The 20,233-nt window shown below is 50.5% G+C and overlaps 1 protein-coding gene across 2 annotated transcripts in view; it reads left to right on the forward strand.

The window, feature by feature from the left end:
* MROH2A (maestro heat like repeat family member 2A) overlaps positions 1–20,233 on the forward strand; it is a 65,078-nt gene that overhangs the window by 22,086 nt on the left and 22,759 nt on the right. For both annotated transcript variants that reach the window (XM_007966716.3, XM_073020146.1), the window contains exons 7-23: positions 659–810; positions 1,347–1,490; positions 2,514–2,606; positions 2,828–2,906; positions 3,061–3,174; positions 5,763–5,839; positions 6,751–6,870; positions 7,178–7,288; positions 11,246–11,393; positions 12,525–12,565; positions 13,119–13,260; positions 13,559–13,611; positions 14,062–14,169; positions 16,487–16,606; positions 16,803–16,925; positions 18,193–18,345; positions 19,850–19,972. In XM_007966716.3, coding sequence (XP_007964907.3) covers positions 659–810; positions 1,347–1,490; positions 2,514–2,606; positions 2,828–2,906; positions 3,061–3,174; positions 5,763–5,839; positions 6,751–6,870; positions 7,178–7,288; positions 11,246–11,393; positions 12,525–12,565; positions 13,119–13,260; positions 13,559–13,611; positions 14,062–14,169; positions 16,487–16,606; positions 16,803–16,925; positions 18,193–18,345; positions 19,850–19,972 — 1,901 coding nt within the window. The remainder of the gene's footprint in view (positions 1–658; positions 811–1,346; positions 1,491–2,513; positions 2,607–2,827; positions 2,907–3,060; positions 3,175–5,762; positions 5,840–6,750; positions 6,871–7,177; positions 7,289–11,245; positions 11,394–12,524; positions 12,566–13,118; positions 13,261–13,558; positions 13,612–14,061; positions 14,170–16,486; positions 16,607–16,802; positions 16,926–18,192; positions 18,346–19,849; positions 19,973–20,233) is intronic.

Below are 20,233 nucleotides of genomic sequence, written 5' to 3' on the forward strand. Positions count from 1 at the left end.
AAAGAAGTTTGCCTAATCTTTTACTTTGTGTGGCCTCTGATTGGCTCCCTGGGGCACAAGAGGCTGAGACCCAGTGGGGGCCTTTTAGAAGATCCCGGCTTAGACGGAAGAAGCTGCTACTGTGACTCCATTTAACTTGTTTTGTAGTTAAGCACTTCAGGAGACCACAGAACAGCAATGAGCATTCACAAGAGAGGGAGATGGGGGAAAACGGCTCCACGTGAAGCTTGAGGGGCCTGGTCTTAGATGCTATTTCAATCTGATCACTTTGCCCCAGATTTTGATTACTTAATGTTCTTGTGGGCTTATAAAAAGCCCTAGTGCCTGAGAAAAAGAGGGCCACATGTGTTCACTGTTCACTGCCCTCTGACCTGGAGTCCCCAGGATGTGGCAGGGTCATACTCCAGGCCTCGCCCTTGACCCCGTCTGTGTCCTTGAAGGAGAGGGACTCAGACACCCCTGAGTGCTCGGTTCTCGCACACACAGGCACGCAGGGTAAAAATGAAGGTGCTGCGGGGGGCTGGGAGGGCAGGGTGCAGCCTGCGCGCTATGGCACGGCATGAGTGCTCCTTCCGGCAAGCTGGGCTGGGAAGGCTTGGTTCTGCTTCCAGCCCCTCTGGCGCCAAGTGCATCCCCGCCCCCTCGTTGCCATTGGTAGCCATGGAGACCTTCTGTGAGACCGTGCAGTTTTATCTGAAGCACCTGGAGGAGAGCGTGTACCCCGTGATGACCGAGGAGCAATTTGCCCTGAAGGTGTTTCCCACGTATCGCTACTTTGTGACGGTGTGGCTAAGGCACCACAACCCCGAGGTGAGATGCACCCCTCTTAGGAGGGCCTGGTGGTCCCCAGGCCACAGCTCCCCAGCCTGTGGGGCCGGGAGGTGCTGAGAGACCATCGGGTCCAGCCTTACTCCCAGGACCCAGAGGGCAGTGACTTGACTCATGGCAGAGTGGGGGAACTCATGGATGTTGAACAGCTGGGACCTAGGAGCCTCATTCATGAGGCCAACCTTGATGAAGGTTGGTGATAATCCTGAGAGCACTTGTTACATGCTGGGCCCTCTACCAGCGTCTTACCCATGGGAGCTATTTTCACGCCCCTCTGTGATATAGGACTGTTTGACACATGCGGAAACTCAGTCACAGAGAGGTTAAGTACCTGCTCGAGGTCATGTGGCTGCTAAGTGGGAGGGACTCAAACCGGGCCGCCTGTGCGGGAAAGGCCTTGCTCTGCTTCGGAGGCCCCTTCGGTCCTGTATCCTTGGATTCTGTGGGTGGGGCTGAGGTCACTGGCCTTGCTGGAGGATCATGAGACAATGAGTCCAAGAGGTGGTTTCCGGTGGCAGGTGAAGCTGGGGGTGATCAGGTCCCTGAAGCCCATGCTCGGCCTCCTCCTGCCCAACGATGACCTGCGGGAGCAGGTCTACGACTACATCCCCCTGCTGCTGGCGGAGTACCAGGGCGGCCTGGAGGCGCTCTTCATCACACAGGTGAGCGGCCAGGCAGCCACAGCTCTGGGCAGGAGGCTTAGGGAATTGGGGGCTCCCAAGTGTTTAAGGGGTATGAGTGGAAGTGGGGGAGATGTCAGATATTTTGACGCTGTGTCAGCAACCCAACATCTGTGCCCTGTGAGGGGCGTGGAGCCTGGCACCCATGGGAAATGAACACTGCCCTTCTGGGTGGACGGGACCGGGTGCTGGTCCTGGAGGTCAGAAGTCCAAACTCAGGGTGTCGGCAGTGCTGTGCTCCTTCTGAAGGCTCTAAGGAAGCAAGCGCTCTTGCCTCTTCCAGCTTCTGGTGGCCCCACGTGTTCTGTGACAGTGGCAGCATCACTCCGATTTCTCCCTTCCTCACTGTGTGGCCTTTCCCCGTGTGTCCCTCTGTGTCCTCTTCTTACAAGGACACCTACCACAAATCCAGGATGAGCTCACATTGAGATCCCGACCTAATTCCATCACAAAGACCCGATTTCCACATCAGTCACGTTCTCAGATTCTGGGCGAGCCTGAGTTTGGGAAGGACACCAGTCAACTCAAGGCAGCCTTGGTAAAGGGGGTGAGATGTGTGAGAGGCAGCCATTGCAGTGTTCCGAGTGGAGCTGTGGCTGGGGCTGGTGCCCATGTAAAGGGATCACTCATCTATAAGCAGGGTGTGGGTATCAGCTCTTAAAGCAAGGAGTGGAAAGGGATGTGACTGATTTAGGAGCCATTTGTAGATCATTCTGGCTAAAGAATGGGATTCACTTTTAGGTGAAGGAGGCCTCGAATGCCACACTCAGCAGCCTAGCGCAGCACTTCCCAAGCCTTGCTGTGGTTAGGAACGACCTGGGGGCTGGGTGAAATGCAGGCTTGAATTCAGCAGGACTGGGGTAGGGCCTGAGAGTCTGCATTTCTAATCAGTTCCCAGGGAATCCTGATGCTCAATGGGTCAGTGGGCCCCTGAGTAGCAAGGGTCTGGAGTTTGACCTTGAGTTGGTAGAAGGTCACCTGCCACCATTTGCCTATCCACTGCAGGTCTTGAGGCAGATCCTGGAAGTGTCAGTCATCACCAACACCCCCGTCCCCCAAATGCAGCTCCACACCATTTTCACAGAACTGCATGTCCAGGTGAGGCCTGCAAGCTCGGCTGGACAAGGGCATTCTCTGGGTGGATCAGCAGGAAGCTGGCGGCGGGAGGTGGCCTGGCTCACAACTCACTCGTGTGCCTTCCTGTATCGGATGGGGTATGAGGCTGTGATGCTCATGCAGCCCCAGGCATGGTCAGCTGAGCTGTCCCTGCACCTGTGTCCCTGTGATCTCCTCCACCCTCACTGCCCGTCCCTCCCCAGGTGTGCAACAAGGCCCCGGCCCAGCATCAGTACAGCAGCCAGAACCTGATGGAAATGGTGCACTGCTTCGTAGCCCTCGGTGAGGCTCTGCGGCAGGGTGCTCCCCGCCTGCGCCGAGGACTGCAGGGGGCCTCTAGGGGTCCCGGCCCCTCTGAGCGCTGGGCCTGGGACTGCCTTGTGGGGCCTGCTCTGGACCCGGTGAGCATGACTAAAGCTGTGCTTCCACCCTGCAGCTCGCTCCTACCCCAAGGAGCTGATGAAGTTCTTCTTCAGCCAGATGGAGACAAAGAAGGAGGCTGTCCTCGTGGGGACTCTGAATCTGATTAGGGCTATAGTGAGCGCAGATGGTGAGCAAGGCAGGGCGGGTGGGGAGGGTGGGGGAGGGTGGGGTGGGGCCGGTGGGGAGCGTGGGGCGGGGCGGGCGGGGCAGGCAGGGTGGAGAACAAGGAAGGCAATTTTCATTCACGTCCGGGCATTGCCACTTCCTAGACACTACTGGGTGGGCCAAGAAAGCCAAAGTTCTTGGCTGCTTTTGGTTTTCTAAGCTTTAAGCTAATCAGCACTGTGGCTTACCCTCCCCACGCCCAACCCTCTGAGTCCGAATTTCAAATTGTTAACCTGAATCCTCCTCCTAACCTCCAAAGCTCAATCAGCGGCAGGATATAAGGCCAAACTACACCACGTAGGCATCCCCTGAAGCCCCGTGGATTCAGTGCTCAACCATAGTCTACACATCTGATTCTAATCCCTAAGCCCAAACTCTAAACCTAGCCCTGATATTTAAAGAGAACACCTGTCCCTCACCAAGGCACTAGCTCACACTGCCTTTGTGTGAATCTGAAGAAGGCCGCTGTTGGCAGCACGCAGCCCTACAGGTACATAATGGTTAGAAGAGCATGGGCACCTCCCGCTCAGCCCTAAAGTCGGGTAGCTTTGTTCAGTGCACAAATTGGGCGACTGTATATAAAGGGACTTGTGCTGCCATTAAAACTTTCTCTTAAAGAAATGCACATTTAAGCAACAATGAAATCCTTTTTACCTATTCGATGAATAGAGATGATAAAGATAATGGCTAGAGTTCACCTGGCCATTTTTCTGTAAAAGGCCAGATAGTAAAATATTTTTGGCTTTGCAGGCCATATAGTCTTTGACAATTACTCACCTCTACCATTGCAGACCAAAAACAGCTGTGGACTCCTGAGCACGGCTGGTTTTGCAAACTTTATTTACAAAAACGGGCTGTGGGTCACACTTTGCTTATCGCTAGTCTAGGGTGACAAGAAACCACCTGTGATACTTCACTGACAGAGGTGTAAATCAATAAATGATTTGGGGTGCTTAGTTGGATAGGGACCAAAATTTGCACTCAACAATCCAACTTTTTGTCAACTGTCCAAAGGAAATAATTGCCCAAAAGTAATTGGACAAAGGTGCTCGTTAAAACGTTGTATTAAAAGCAAAGCGTGAGAAACAGCCTAAATGTTTTTCTGTAGGGAATTTGTGGAATAATGGAGTATTACGCAGCAATTTAAAGGTTTGCAGTCAATCCACTTTTTTGTGGAAAAGCTGCCCTCTTTATGTTAAGTGTAACAATACAACGTGGGGCAGTATTTATAGCATGACCTTAGTGATGTGGAAGAAATCTATGTTCATTTATGCATAAACAGGTCTGGAAGGACACAATCTATTAAAAAGTGGTTATTTTTTATTTTAATTTTGCAATGAACCCATACTATTTTTTTCTTTCAGAGAAATTAGACCTTTTTTTTTCTTTTTAATTTTACTCTAAGTTCTGGGATACATATGCTGAACATGCGGGTTTGTTACATAGGTATACATGTGCCATGGTGGTTTTCTACACCCATCAACCCATCATCTAGGTTTTAAGCCCTGCATGCATTAAGTATTTGTCCTAATGCTCTCCCTCCCCTTTCCCCCAACCCTCTTGCAGGCCCCGGTGTGTGATGTTCCCCTCCCTGCGTCCATGTGTTCTCACTGTTCAACTCCCACTTATGAGTGAGAACATGCGTTGTTTGGTTTTCTGTTCCTGTGTCAGTTTGCTGAAGATGATGGTTTCCAGCTTAGACTGGATAAAGAAAATGTGGCACATATACACCATGGAATACTATGCAGCCATATACTATTTTTATAATCAGAAACAGTTTCCATCTTAAAGGTGAAAATCTCATTGCCTCGTGCTCACCTAGTACCTGACTGCCACCTTCTACCTGCTCTCATTTCCTTTTTCCTACTCTGGGGTTGACTCAGTAACCCCTAGCCTTGAGCGCAGTATCATCTTGAATGTCTAACTCTACCTCCATCCACACCAGCCCTCTCCAGAACCTTCTCATGGCTCTTTCTGGCCCCTCTTAAGCTTCCTCTAGTTGGGTGTGCTGTCATCAGTTGTACAACTAGCAAACACTCCCCCAACCCTTACAGTGTGCCACACACTGTGTTAACTCTGTGACAGAGGCACTGTCATTATCCACACTTTACAGGCGAAGAAACTGAGCCACAGAGGGGTTACGTAATTCACTCTAGGTCACACAGCTGGGATGTAGTGGACCCAGGATTTGAACCCAGGCCAGGCCTGGTGTCAGGACCCATGCTCTTCCTGGTGGTGCTTTGCAACCTCTGTGTGCCCACTTCATGCCCAGTGCTCTATCCCAGCTGCAGGGCACTAAGGAGCTCGTAGGCAGAGACCTTGCCCTCAAGGAGAGTTTACCTGGGTTCAAATGAGACACACGCAAAGCAGTGGCCAAGGGAAGGATGTGGCCAGGGAGAGCATGGCCAGGAAGTCTCCTAAGAAAGTGCCCCTGAGCTTGGGGAACGTGGGAGGAGGCAGAATGCGAGGCCCTGATGTGGGGCAAGCCACCTGATGTCTGTTGTCTCCCTGAGCCGCAGCCCTCCAGCCCACCCAGTTTTCCTCCTTCAGAGCCCAGGATGAGTATCAGGGCCATCTACCTGGCTATCCGGGTGGTCAAGAACACCATCTCTGATACCCGGTCCAAGGTAACAGGACACAGACCTGGAAAAGGGGGGCATTCAGGGGACCCTGCCAGGGGAGCAAAGGGAAGTCTGGGCTCTGGGAGGAAACCTGGTTTTCCACTGGGTCTCGACTGGGGCTGCAGGATGGCAAGGCCAGTGAAAGCTGAGGTTCCACTCTCGAGATCTCATTCTCTCCAAGGATCTAGAGTTTTCGAGTGGTGTGTCTCAGGTACCACTTTGGACCCAGCAGAGGCCGAGTAAATCCAGCTACAGCTATAGTCACTCAGCTGCCAAGGGTTTTGTGAGATCTTTATCGCATGTGAAAAAAGCAACTAAGGGGTACTCCTCTCCCCACCCTCAAAAGGCTGAAAGCCACAGCCCCAGGCTCCATGGCAGCCACATCTACCTTGGAGTGGAGCTTGGTTCTGGCCACAGGCCGGGGAGGGGAGGTCCAGCATAGTGAGGGTCTGCACAGCGGTTTTGAGGAATATCAGAGAGGGAATGGAGGATAATTGGGGCTAGAGATTTAGGCAGAGCTGTCTTTAGTACCTGGAGGCTGTGGAGGGAAGAGAGAAAAGGCTCGTTCTGCATCTCCCACACGTAGTGATTCTCAGCAATGGAGCAAGCCCCAGGGAGCCCAGGGTAACAGATGGGCTCCTCACGGCAAGGGCTGCCAGAATGGAGCAGCCTAGGCTGGAAGGGAGGGAGGCAGATTTGTGTCTTTCCAAGGCTCAATGAGGCTCCCAGGTGGGCGTGCTGCAGAGTGGGACCCCTGGATGAGGCAGGGGGAGGTGGGCAGAGTGGGCAGTAATCAGGTAGCCCCTGAGGCCCCTCCTAGCCCAGAGCACCCCCAATTCCTAGCTGTCTATGTCACAGGACTGGGTGCCCTGGAGCCCACTCCAACCCCCAGCATGTCCATGGTCCTGTCCCCTCAGGTGAGGATGGCTATTCTCCGCATCATTGGGCAGTTGGCTCTCTCTGGCTACCAGGAGAGAATCAAAGGCTGGGGCCTGAAGTACGTGTCTGTGCAGCTGACCTTATCCACCTACAAACTGGTGAGTGGCCGTGATACACAGACCACAAAGCAGCTGGACTTGGAAATGGTTTCCACCGTGCTGAGAGGAGAATGCCACTCAGCATACCTGTGTTGGAACCTGCGTATCCGTTCACAACATGAGTTCATAGACACACAGTGAACCTGCAGGTGACAATGTGTGGGGTCCTAGATATATGCACAGCTCTGAGCATTCTGTAGACTCAGTATCTGGGCGTGGAGCCCCTGGGGAGTGAGGAGACCATACCCAAGAACACGGCAAGCCCCTGCCAGGCCACAAATGGGAATCCCTTGGTTCTTTCTTCCAGACAAATCGCCGGGATAACTTTTATCTGAGGGACCTGGAGGAGAGGATGGTCCACAAAGTCACCATGGACACTGTGAAGATCATCACCTCTTCTGTCAGTGGGATGACCAACGTGAGTGGGCCCTGCCCCACCCGCACAGTGGGTCACCACGCCAGGCTAGGGGTGAACTACACATGCCCAGAATTCCACATCTTTGCTTCTTCCGTTCCTGCTGTCTGGAGTGTCGAGGGGCCTTCCTCTTCCAGTTGCCTGGAATTACTCAAAACCCAGTTCCAAAGCCAGGTCCTTGATGAAAACTTACTCTTCATCTCTGTAGCCCTAGGGGCTGGGCAGTGCATGACATCAGCATGACTGGCAGTATCAATCTGGATCATTTAAGCGAGTACCTGAAATGTGTCCATTACTTGAAGGCCTGTGTGTGTATGTGTAGACCAATAATTTTCATGGTTTAATTTTGTAAACATTCATCGAGTTCTTACTCTGTGAAAGACAGGAGAGAGGAGTGTGCAGTAGGAGGACTCAGTATATGACTGGAAGAAGTTCACAGACTATGGGAGAAACAAATGTGTCAACTTTTAATTGCAATAAAATGTGGCATAGCAATAAGATGGGAAAAATGTACCATGAGAGCATCAAGGAGGGAATGACTGTTCACTCAGTGAGGCTGCAGGCTAGGTGATCCCTGTCCAGCGACAGCTTTTTTTAATTGCAGAAATCATCATCATCATCATCATAGCTACAGTCCATGTGGCATCCACATATAGCAGGTATACTGTACTAGGTGTGCAACATGTACAATCTTGTTTAATTACCCCAGCAACTACTCGCATAGAGGGTAGTTGTTATCCTGATTTTGCAGATAAAGAAACTGAGACCCAGAGGGATTCATTAATTTGCTCAAGGCCTCACAGCTAGTAAACAATAGAGCCATGATTGAAATTCCCTTTGTAATTCACTATGCTGTCTTTATGGGGAAGCCCAGGAGCTGGGAGATTCTAGTCCTGCTGGCTGGAACAGGTTAAGCCATTTACAGGGAAGCCCAGGAGCTGGGAGATTCTAGTCCTGCTGGCTGGAACAGGTTAAGCCATTTACAGGGAAGCCCAGGAGCTGGGAGATTCTAGTCCTGCTGGCTGGAACAGGTTAAGCCATTTACAGGGAAGCCCAGGAGCTGGGAGATTCTAGTCCTATTGGCTGGAACAGGTTAAGCCATTTACAGGGAAGCCCAGGAGCTGGGAGATTCTAGTCCTATTGGCTGGAACAGGTTAAGCCATTTACAGGGAAGCCCAGGAGCTGGGAGATTCTAGTCCTATTGGCTGGAACAGGTTAAGCCATTTACAGGGAAGCCCAGGAGCTGGGAGATTCTAGTCCTGCTGGCTGGAACAGGTTAAGCCATTTACAGGGAAGCCCAGGAGCTGGGAGATTCTAGTCCTGCTGGCTGGAACAGGTTAAGCCATTTACAGGGAAGCCCAGGAGCTGGGAGATTCTAGTCCTATTGGCTGGAACAGGTTAAGCCATTTACAGGGAAGCCCAGGAGCTGGGAGATTCTAGTCCTGCTGGCTGGAACAGGTTAAGCCATTTACAGGGAAGCCCAGGAGCTGGGAGATTCTAGTCCTATTGGCTGGAACAGGTTAAGCCATTTACAGGGAAGCCCAGGAGCTGGGAGATTCTAGTCCTATTGGCTGGAACAGGTTAAGCCATTTACAGGGAAGCCCAGGAGCTGGGAGATTCTAGTCCTATTGGCTGGAACAGGTTAAGCCATTTACAGGGAAGCCCAGGAGCTGGGAGATTCTAGTCCTATTGGCTGGAACAGGTTAAGCCATTTACAGGGAAGCCCAGGAGCTGGGAGATTCTAGTCCTATTGGCTGGAACAGGTTAAGCCATTTACAGGGAAGCCCAGGAGCTGGGAGATTCTAGTCCTATTGGCTGGAACAGGTTAAGCCATTTACAGGGAAGCCCAGGAGCTGGGAGATTCTAGTCCTATTGGCTGGAACAGGTTAAGCCATTTACAGGGAAGCCCAGGAGCTGGGAGATTCTAGTCCTATTGGCTGGAACAGGTTAAGCCATTTACAGGGAAGCCCAGGAGCTGGGAGATTCTAGTCCTATTGGCTGGAACAGGTTAAGCCATTTACAGGGAAGCCCAGGAGCTGGGAGATTCTAGTCCTATTGGCTGGAACAGGTTAAGCCATTTACAGGGAAGCCCAGGAGCTGGGAGATTCTAGTCCTATTGGCTGGAACAGGTTAAGCCATTTACAGGGAAGCCCAGGAGCTGGGAGATTCTAGTCCTATTGGCTGGAACAGGTTAAGCCATTTACAGGGAAGCCCAGGAACTGGGAGATTCTAGTCCTATTGGCTGGAACAGGTTAAGCCATTTACAGGGAAGCCCAGGAGCTGGGAGATTCTAGTCCTATTGGCTGGAACAGGTTAAGCCATTTACAGGGAAGCCCAGGAGCTGGGAGATTCTAGTCCTGCTGGCTGGAACAGGTTAAGCCATTTACAGGGAAGCCCAGGAGCTGGGAGATTCTAGTCCTATTGGCTGGAACAGGTTAAGCCATTTACAGGGAAGCCCAGGAGCTGGGAGATTCTAGTCCTATTGGCTGGAACAGGTTAAGCCATTTACAGGGAAGCCCAGGAGCTGGGAGATTCTAGTCCTGCTGGCTGGAACAGGTTAAGCCATTTACAGGGAAGCCCAGGAGCTGGGAGATTCTAGTCCTATTGGCTGGAACAGGTTAAGCCATTTACAGGGAAGCCCAGGAGCTGGGAGATTCTAGTCCTATTGGCTGGAACAGGTTAAGCCATTTACAGGGAAGCCCAGGAGCTGGGAGATTCTAGTCCTATTGGCTGGAACAGGTTAAGCCATTTACAGGGAAGCCCAGGAGCTGGGAGATTCTAGTCCTATTGGCTGGAACAGGTTAAGCCATTTACAGGGAAGCCCAGGAGCTGGGAGATTCTAGTCCTATTGGCTGGAACAGGTTAAGCCATTTACAGGGAAGCCCAGGAGCTGGGAGATTCTAGTCCTATTGGCTGGAACAGGTTAAGCCATTTACAGGGAAGCCCAGGAGCTGGGAGATTCTAGTCCTATTGGCTGGAACAGGTTAAGCCATTTACAGGGAAGCCCAGGAGCTGGGAGATTCTAGTCCTATTGGCTGGAACAGGTTAAGCCATTGTATCTGATAGTTGGTAGCATAAGAGCCTCACCTTCAACTCCCAGGAGTGGGGGTGGGGGTGGGGTAAAGAGGGATTACAATTAGTTGGGGGTGTTGAATGGTCACCCAGGGAGAGAGGAGATGGTGGGGTGAAGTCGGAGACACAGCTCCAAGAATCCCTATCAGTCAGGGTTCTCCGGAGAAACGGAACCAGTAGAAGACATATATAGTCTGATTTATTTTAAGGAAGTGACTCATGCAGTTGTGGGGGTGGCAAGTCTGACACCTGCGTGGCAGGCCAGCAAGCTGGTGACTCAAGCAGGGGTGGATGCTGCAGCCTTGTGGCTGAATATCTTCTTCCTCAGAGAAACCTCAGTGTTTCACTCTTAAGGCGTTTCACCCATCTATGTTATTGAGGATAATCTCTTTTGTGGATTATGTACTTTCGTCACAGCTACAAGCTACCTTCGTAGCAACACCTAGATTCGTGTTTGACTGAACGACTAGGTACTCTTGCCTAGCCAAGTTGACACACAAAACTGACCGTCATACCAGGCACGCACAACTGGATCATCTGCCCAGGGTGCCCCTCTAGAGTACTTGGGATGAGAGGGAGGACCCTGTATGAGGAGGGTGTGATGGATGTCGGTTTGTATGAGGCTGGCAGCAATAGAAGCTGGGCAACAGGGATGCTGGCCCCAGCAGGGACTAGCAGACTGTCTTGCCACATCAGGGTGGGTGACATTTAAATGCCCCTGACAAAGACTGGGGTTGGCGGTGGAGCCAGTTCAGGGCTGAGACTGTCAGGGGACATCTCTGGGGAAGCGGGGAGGGGGCTGGAACCATGGCAGAGCCTGACCGTTCTCCTTAGAGGCCCAGGGCTTGGGCTAATTCTGAGCCCCTTTCTCTCCCACCCCCACCCCAGGAGTTTTGGGTGAGGCTCCTGTGCTACATCATGGAGACGGACTACATGGAAACTCTGACTCCGATCTGTGTCAGCCTCACAAACCTGGCAGAACACCAGCTCCGTGGCCAGGACGTGGATGTCAGCATGGCTGGCAAGAGCAGGCAAGGTGGGCAAAGTTCCTGTGCCAGCTGGTTGGATTGGGCAGGTGGGCTGGCTCCTTGTCTGGGAATGCCCACCTCTCTCCACATTCCTCCCACCCTCATTCCCCCTTCTCCTGGAAACATCCAAGTCCAAATTAATACTATTAATGCCTACCTGGATATTAATGCCTACCTGATCATATCTAGGACATGTTAGAATTGTGTAAACTTCCTTCTGGATAGTTCACTCATGTCCTGTCCCCTCAGCCTACACCCCTGGTCCAGATCCCATCCTTGGGAGCTCCTGGCCCAGCCTTTCTCATGCATGGCCTTACTGGGCCTCTGCTCTGTCTGGCTTCTCTGAGCCAGCTAGAGTAACTATAGGCACCCCATCCTCTGTAGACTGCCCTCACTGTGGTCCACTCAGAGTGGGGACTGTTAACACCAGGCTCTCAAAGCAACTATGCCCACCTACCATGCTTGCTCCTGTCCCCTTTCCTCCCACCTCTGGCCCCAAGGGCGTGACTGGTGACGGAGGTGACTGATGGGGTCCTTTAGGATCCAGGGCTAGTGAAGGGCAGAGCCTGCTTTCTTACTTTGATCTAAACAAGCCAGTCAGGCGATCCTCTGAGGTCTTTCTCATGCCCCTCTTACTCTTGACTCTGGTTGAGTCCTCTCTAGGGCCCCTGCACTTGCACCTTCTCAGCAGGCCTAGCCTTGCCTTTGTCCTTTTGTTTGTGCGCTGTTGGTTTGCTTTTCATGGGCTCATTGGCTCCCAAAGCCTGTGGAGAGTGTCAGGAGTGGGTAGAAGGGCAGTGTCTAATTACTCTTGGCTCAACAGAGGACAGGTTCATGATAGGAGACAAAATATTGTCATGGTAAGCCCTGGTGTCCACTACAAAATGTGCATGGCCTGAAAAGAGCATCTTCTAAACCTCAACCCGTTAGCACGATTCTCCCCTCTTCCCAGCATAAGTGAAATGTAGTGATATTCTTAGGAAATTCCCTGTGCCAACCCATTCTCCATTCTGGGGGTTTGGGGAACAAGATCATGTTGGGGAGGCACCTTCTAGGGTAAAGTTCCTAGATGGGGACACAGGAGCACGTCCTGATACAAGCGAGGAAGGCTCAGCTGGGGTTGCATTTCCTTCAATCAGTGGACCTGCCTGCACCTCAGAAGCTGCTGGCCCGTCTCCTGGTGAGTGGCTGACCTGCATCATGCCCTGGCCTGGCAAGGCCATGCCTTGTGGCATAAGCTCCTAATTCCCAGAGCCCCAGGGGTAAGAGGAAGCCGGGGTGCAATAAGGGAGTTTGATATTTGGCAGGACAGATCATTCCATGTCCCTGTCATTCCTCTCGAGTTTGGTAGAGGCAGTGAACTTGTGATAACTGGGGAGCTGGCCTGGACCTGCTTTTAGATTCCTCTGCCCAAAGTATCCCCACGACACCTCCAATGCCTGCTTACCCCTGGAGGTTGGCTCAGTCCAGGACCCATGAGTTCTCCTCTTTATGTTAACTGTGGACCCTCATCCATATTACACTGAAGCCTGGGGTGGGGAGGGAGCCCAGGTCTGGCCCCCATCCTCCCTCCTTCCTGCAGTGTCCTCTGCAGGTACACTCTCTGTTTGAAATCCCTATTTGAAAACCACCCATCCTGTCCAGCTCCTCCCTTTAAAAATGAGGACAATGAGCTCCAAGACAGGGAGCGAGGTGCTCAGGTGCTACTTCACTGGAGTCTTGGTGCCCTCCAGGTGCTGATGTCATCACCTTACAAGGGGGAGGGTCGTGGGATAGCCATGCTCAACCTCTTGAGGACCCTGAGCCAGAGCATCGCACCCTCCATGGCCAACATGTGGGAGCTGGAGATTCCGCTACTGGTCCGGTACCTGGAAGGTGAGGTGCCTGGGGAGCCCATCCCAAGCCAACCCTCCCATCCATGTACATGCTGGGGTTCTAATCACATGAGTTGAATAACAAGAGCTGAGGCTCACAGTTGACCCACACAGCCCACATTTGTCCTGAGAACTAGTTGAGCAGCTTGGGAAGGTGAGGAGTACAATGCAACGTGTGATGGGTTCACCCATGGAGGGCCTCAAATGCCACGCCAAGGAGGCATAGAGGGCCTCGAATACCAGGCTTAGGGGAGCCGTGGAAGAAAGTGGCATGTGTGACCATGCATGTGTTCCTGCAGAACATACTGAGTTCACTTGGGATCAGAAAGCCTGGGAAGACAAGCTGATTCAGGTAAAAGGGTAACAAGTTTGCTGAGGCCTGGGAGGAGGAGAAAGATGGGAGTAGATGGAAAGGCATTTGGTGGGCTGGGCACGTGAGGAGTTTAGAAGCCCCTAAAGGACATGTTCTCCTTCTGTCAGAGAATACTTGGGAGTTGCAAAGTCTATAGCTGTGTCTATCCCCAGGGGAGAACTGAGAGAACCTTCCATCCCAAGAGCCAGGTGCCCAGGAGGGGAGCAGGGAGTGACACCCCTTCTGTTAGCCCCCAGAGCCACAGCCATTCCTCATACCCACAGAACATTATTAGCACTGGATCAGGGATCTATGGACTTCGTGATCTGGAGATGTAGGCAAGGGAAGCGAGAGAGGGCAAGTCACTACTCAAGGTCGCGTAGCATTCCCAGAGCCCAGGCAAGAACGGGGATGAAGGCCTTTGTCCCTTCCCACCAATTTCCTCCCCAGTTTCTGCGAAACTCCCTCAAGAAGACCCGGGGGTCTAGCTGGAGCCTGCGCTTGAGCAAAGAGCTGAACAACCAGATTGCGAGCTTTGACAGCCCCTCTCTGGAGAAGGTTTGTCTTCACAGGGACAGGAGAATTTGGACAGGGAGGAGACTCCAGGGATGATGGAGTGGAGAGGATCACACTGTGTGTGTGAGATCAGCTGAACCTGTGGCTGTTCACAGGGTCCTGGGAGGAGAGGAGGGTGGTCTAGATTGGTGGTTTTAGTTTTGTTTTTGGTTTGTTGTTTTGTTTTGTTTTGTTGATCCTCCAGATTCTGATTAGCAATCATATGTGTATGTTTCTTTGTAAACACAAAACTATACCACATTGCTACAAAACTCTAAAACATTGTTGAAAGAAGTCAGTGAGGGTCTCAATAAGTAGAAAGCACCCCATGTTCATGGATTGAAAGATGCTATAGTTCAAATGGCGATACTCTCCAAATTTATCTTCAGTTTTAGCATGACCCCTATCACAATCCAAGCTAGTTCTTTTTTTTTTTTTTTTTTTTTTTTTTTTTTTTTTTTTTTTTTTTCCAGAGACTGACAAATTGATCCTAAAATTTATATGGAAATACCAGGGGCTCTGAATAGCCAACATAATTATAATGAAAAGAAGAATAAAGTTGGAGGACTCAAACTTCTCAATTTCAACTTCTTACACAAGTGCAGTAAAACTCTACACAATTGCAGTAAACAAGATAGTGAGATACTGGCATAAGGATAGACATACAGATTGACAGAATTGAGAGTCCAGAAATAAACTCTCACATTTATGGTTAATTTATTTTCAAGAAGGGTGCCAAGACAATTCAATGGGGAAAGAATAGTTTTTTTCAACAAATAGTGCTAGGATAACTAGAAATCCACATGTAAAAGAATGAAATTGGATACCTTCCTCACACCATACATAAAGCTAAATCAAAATGAATCACAGACCTAAATAAAAGAACTAAAATTATAAAATTATAGAAAAACACAGGATAAATCTTGTGACCTTGGGTTAGGCAAAACCTTCTTAGAGATGACACCAAAAAGCACAAGTGACACAAAGAAATAAAGTGGATATCATGAAAATTAAAACCTTGTGCTAAAAATAATACAATAAAGTGAAAAAAGCACATTAAGGAAGAATATGTTCTTCCGTAACAGATCAAAGACTTAAGTGTATAAAATAAAATAGAACCATGGAACAACTAGAATATATTGATGGATATTTTTATAATCTTAACGTGGAATAGCCTTTATATGCTTGCAAAGAAACCAAGAAAGACAAGAGAAAAGAGGTAAACTTTACAGATAATAACATTTTTTTGTGTGCTTCTACTACTTCCTGTTTGTTTTCTCATCTCCAAAAACACAAATATTTACTTTATGGAGTCATGGTGAGGATTTAATGAAATATGGATGGTTGTTCTTATTATGTCTCCAAATATAAAACAAAATTCTTACAAATAGAAAAAACCCACTAAAAAATGGGAAAAAGAAGATCACCAGAAATTGAAGGAATTATAATGAATCATGAGAATATGAAAAGATAATTGGCACAACTGATAATCAAAGAAACACATCACAGTGAGAATGTTCCAATTCTCACGGATCATGACCTATGTTGGGGAGTAGGTGGAGAAGTTGGTGCGCTTAGATTTGTTGGCGGGAGTGTAAATTGGTTCAACTTACACAGGAGTTGAACAAATTTACACTTCCCCCTTTAACACATATAACATGCCTGCCCTTATATAGCCTCACCTCCCAGAATAACCTGAACATTTATTTTATTTATTTATGTTTTAATTTTTTATTTCCATAGGTTTTTGGGGAACAGGTGGTCTTTGGTTACATGAATAAGTGGGGATTTGCAAGATTTTGGTTCATGCATCACCCAAGCAGTATATGCTGCACCCAATTTGTAGTCTTTTATCCCCCACCCCCTTCTTACCCTTTCCCTCTGAGTCCCCAAAGTCCATTGTATCATTCTTATGCCTTTGCATCCTCATAGCTTAGCTCCCACTTATGAGTGAGAATATACAAGATTTGGTTTTCCATTCTTAAGTTACTTAGAATAATAGTCTCCAATCTCATCCAGGTTACTGCAAATGCCAGTAATTCATTCTTTTTTATGGCTGAGTAGTATTCATATATATGAATATATAAATATATATGAATATATATATATCACAGTTTCTTTATCCCCTTGTTGATTGATGGGCATTTAGGCTGGTTCCACATTTTTGCAATTGTGAATTGTGCCGCTATAAACGTGTGTGCAAGTATCTTCTGCACATTTTTAAAAAATTGAAGAATATGAAGCAAACTGTCTACAACAGCACCCCCTGAAGGCTGGCTGTAGGGAGGCCTGAGCTCCTTCCTCCCTTCTGCCTCTCCAGGGCTTTCTGTACAGGGCCTTGGGCTTCACCTTGGCCACAGGCCTGGAGGCCAGCAAGGTGGAGGTCCTGCTGTTGGAGCTGCTGTACAAGACGGACTACAGCAATGACTTCGACAGCGAGGTGAGGGTGCCTGCAGCCCCGTCCTGTCCACCAGATGCCTCTGGACCCTTGGGGACACATGTGTTCCTGTGGCTGCATGCATTTTGTGGGTGTGTGCATGTGTGTACATGTGTGTGTGCCTTGCACGTGTGTGTGTGGGATCCTCCTCTGCCCACTGGTCCCTGCCCTCACCCTGGCTGGCTGGGTCTCCCTGCAGGGTGTGATTCTATGCTTTGGCCTGTGTGCCCGAGGCCAGGTAAAAACGGTGCTGAATGTGCTTCATGACTTCGAGGAGAGGATCCAGGAGTCAGAGCAGTCCTGGCAGATCAGTGCTTGGCGGGTAAGGCACCTTCCCTCCACAACTGGGTCTTGGGATCTCTTCGCACAGTGCTCTGGGCACTGACCCAAGGTCCTTTCTAGATCTCAGTAGGAAACTTGCCTCCCACGGGGTCTCCTGTCACCACAATGGCTGAGACATTTAGTCTGAGACCTCCTGGACAGAGCTTTTGCTATTGAATCATCTTAAAAATGCAGGGTGGGCCTTTCCAGGACCCAGATACTGTCACGGAGTCCCAGCCCCTTGCTACTCATGGTGGGGTTCTCAGACTGGCAGTGGGGGCTCCCTGGGTGCTGACTGGAAATACAGAGTCCCATGCCCCACCCAGACCCACAGGATCTGAAGAAGCTGTTCAGGTAGTGCTCCATGGGTGCCTGGCACTGGGAGCTCTGCCTCAGTGAATGGACGGTGCTGGGATGGAGGGGCTCTAACCCACCGTTGCAGGGTGAGAACACTGAAGCTTGTTCATAGGCATGAGGCTGGTTCACTGGTGAAGCCAGGATTTGGACCCAGACAGCCCATGGCCCTATCCTCTGGAGGCCGCCCCTCCCTACCACAGGAGATGGTCTCACCAGCTGGCTGAGCTCCTAGTGGAAAACCATCTGAAACCATCACCCATGCCTCAGGCTTTGCCCTTGACTGGGAACCCTTGCCCTGGGGTCTGGTTGTTTGGATGTAGAGAATCGAGAGTGTCCCAGGGAGTGTCCCAGGCTTCTTTCCAGGTTTTCTGCAAAGAGGATTTCTACTCAGTCTGGCAGGGCACCGGGGCCTCTGCTCCCCATCCACAGTGGGTTTGGTGGCCTCTAACATCTCCTCCCACTCAGAGATTGTTCTGAGGATGTGAGCACCATGAGGGAAAGGTGGAGGCTGTCGGTTCCTGCTGGATCTCCAGCCTCATGTGTGCCTGGCCCGTAGCCGGTGCCTGGTAGGTGAGGGTATGAGGTGTGCAAGCAGCCTCTCTTTGGGGGTATTCACATGAGCACCTCCACCCACAGCTGATAGGTGGTCTGGGCGTCTATGGCCCTGGTCTGTCTTGCTCACTACTGCATGCCCAGTGCCTGGTGTCTAGTAGATGCTCAATAAAGATGCATTGAGTGAGTGAATGTTATGCATGAAAAAATGATGAACATTTCACGCACCCAGAAAACAGTCAGGTGACGCACCGCCAGCTGACTTGACGGATCCTTTGGTCGTGTGGCCAGAGACCATCAGTTGCATCTGGAGCAGCCCCTGCCACCCCCAGTGGTTCTTTTTCTCTTTGGCCTTGTAGAAGGACCACCCCTGGAGGCGGGAGACAGTGAAAAGTGCCCTCATGGTGATGTATAGCTGCGTGGCCTCCTACTGCCACCCCCAGTTGCTCCTCAACCTCGTGGACAGCCCCATCACCGCTAAGATCATTCACCATTATGTCAGCAGCTGCCAGGTAGCCCCATCTGCCTGGGGGGATGTCTTCTGGACCAGGCTTGTGGGGAGTAGTCTTCTGCCACTCTCTGGGCACCTGCATCCCTACCCAGGGGACATCCAGGCATCCTATCTGATGCCCACACATGGGAAGCCCATTGCCCAAATGTGCTGTTCTCTGTGCTTTGGTGGCATGCATAGGGGGTGTGGGGGGGTGAGGATAGCCCCCTCTTCCAGAGTGCTGGTGGGGTCCCCAGAAGCCACAAGATGAGCTCCACCTCTTCCCAGCCTTTCCCACTCCCTCTGCCCTTGCCTCTGGCCCTCCCTGACACTGACCCAGACTCTTTCATAAGGAACAAGAGGTGGGGTTGCCTTCAAAGACATGCAAAGGGACTGGCTATTTTCTTGGAATGGCAAGGAGGGGAAAACAGAGAATAGAGCAAAAGTTGTTTTTATTTTTTAAAACTGTGACAAAATACACATAACAAAGTTTACCATCATAACCATTTTAAGAATGCGTATAGTTCAATGGCATGAGGTACATTCATGTTGTTGTGCCACTGTCACTGCCATCTGTCTCCAGAATTCTTCATTTTGCAAAACCAAAATCCTATATCCATTCAACACCAACTCTCCATTCCCTTCTCCCCCCAGCCCTGGCAACCACCTTTACTCTTTCTGTCTGTGTGGCTTTGACTAGTCCAGGTGCCTCATCTAAGTGCAATCATATGAGAGTTGTCCTTGTATGTCTGGCTTATTTTGTTCATCATAATGTTCTCAAGGTTCATCCATGTAAAAGCAAAAGCATTTTCTCAATAACCCCTCCTGCCTCTATGGTGACACATAGGGCTCAGGGCCCCTGGTCACTGAAGGTGGCCCCTTAGCTGCTTTGCTGCCCTCAGGAGGCTTGGGAAGGTGGCATCTTCCGTGGTGTGTTAGTTCATTTTAATGATGCTGCTAAAGGCATACCTGAAACTGGGAACAAAAAGAGGTTTACTTGGACTTAGAGTTCCACATGACTAGGGTGGCCTCAGAATCACGGTGGGAGACAAAAGGCACTTCTTACGTGGCAGCAGCAAGAGAAAAATGAGGAAGAAGCCAAAGTGGAAACCCCTGAAAAACCCATCAGATCTTGTGAGACTGACTTACTATCATGAGAAGAGCATGGGAGAGACCGGCCCCCATGATTCAATTACCTCCCCCTGGATCCCTCCCATAATACATGGGAATTCTGGGAGATACAATTCAAGTTGAGATTTGAATGGGGACACAGCCAAAGTATATCACGTGTGGACACAGGTGCTGCACCTCACCTCGGATCCCCGCCATGTGCCTGTGGCCCTGCCATGTGGCAGGTGCTCCATTCATGTGATCAAAGGACAGAGTGAGGCCGCCCATCTCTCAGAGCATTCAACATTGAACCCTTTCTTCTGAGCAGAGGGAGTCCAGGAGCAGAGGCTGCATCTTGGATTCTTCTGGGGCTGCTCACAAACGTTCTCTCCCTCCTTTCCCCCTTCTGGGCTCAGGACATCTGTCTCAAAATGGCCTTCATGAAGAGTGTTGTGCAGGTTACCAAGGCCATCAACAACATCAAGGACCTGGAGGACTTTCACTTTGCCCAGAAGACGACTCTTACCAGCATCATAGTGGTAAGCTGCATGAGGCACCTCCTTGGTCCTGGTCCTGGTTTTGGGGTCTAACTCCCTGTGATGAGAGGTTTTCAAAGTTCCCGAGGGCATCTGCAGAGCTCTCTGAAGCCCTTCCCTGTCTTGGCTCTGCTTTGACCTAACTGTAGGAGCTCTGAGAATGATTTTTGTATCTGATAAAAGGTTTCACAGCCAGTCAACTGTTTGGAAATAGGGTGGCAGATTCTGGCTGTCTTGGGTCCTGCAGTGCCCAGGGCAGCTGGT

This window comes from Chlorocebus sabaeus, chromosome 10 (assembly GCF_047675955.1).
Source record: "Chlorocebus sabaeus isolate Y175 chromosome 10, mChlSab1.0.hap1, whole genome shotgun sequence".
NCBI classification, from domain to species: domain Eukaryota; kingdom Metazoa; phylum Chordata; class Mammalia; order Primates; family Cercopithecidae; genus Chlorocebus; species Chlorocebus sabaeus.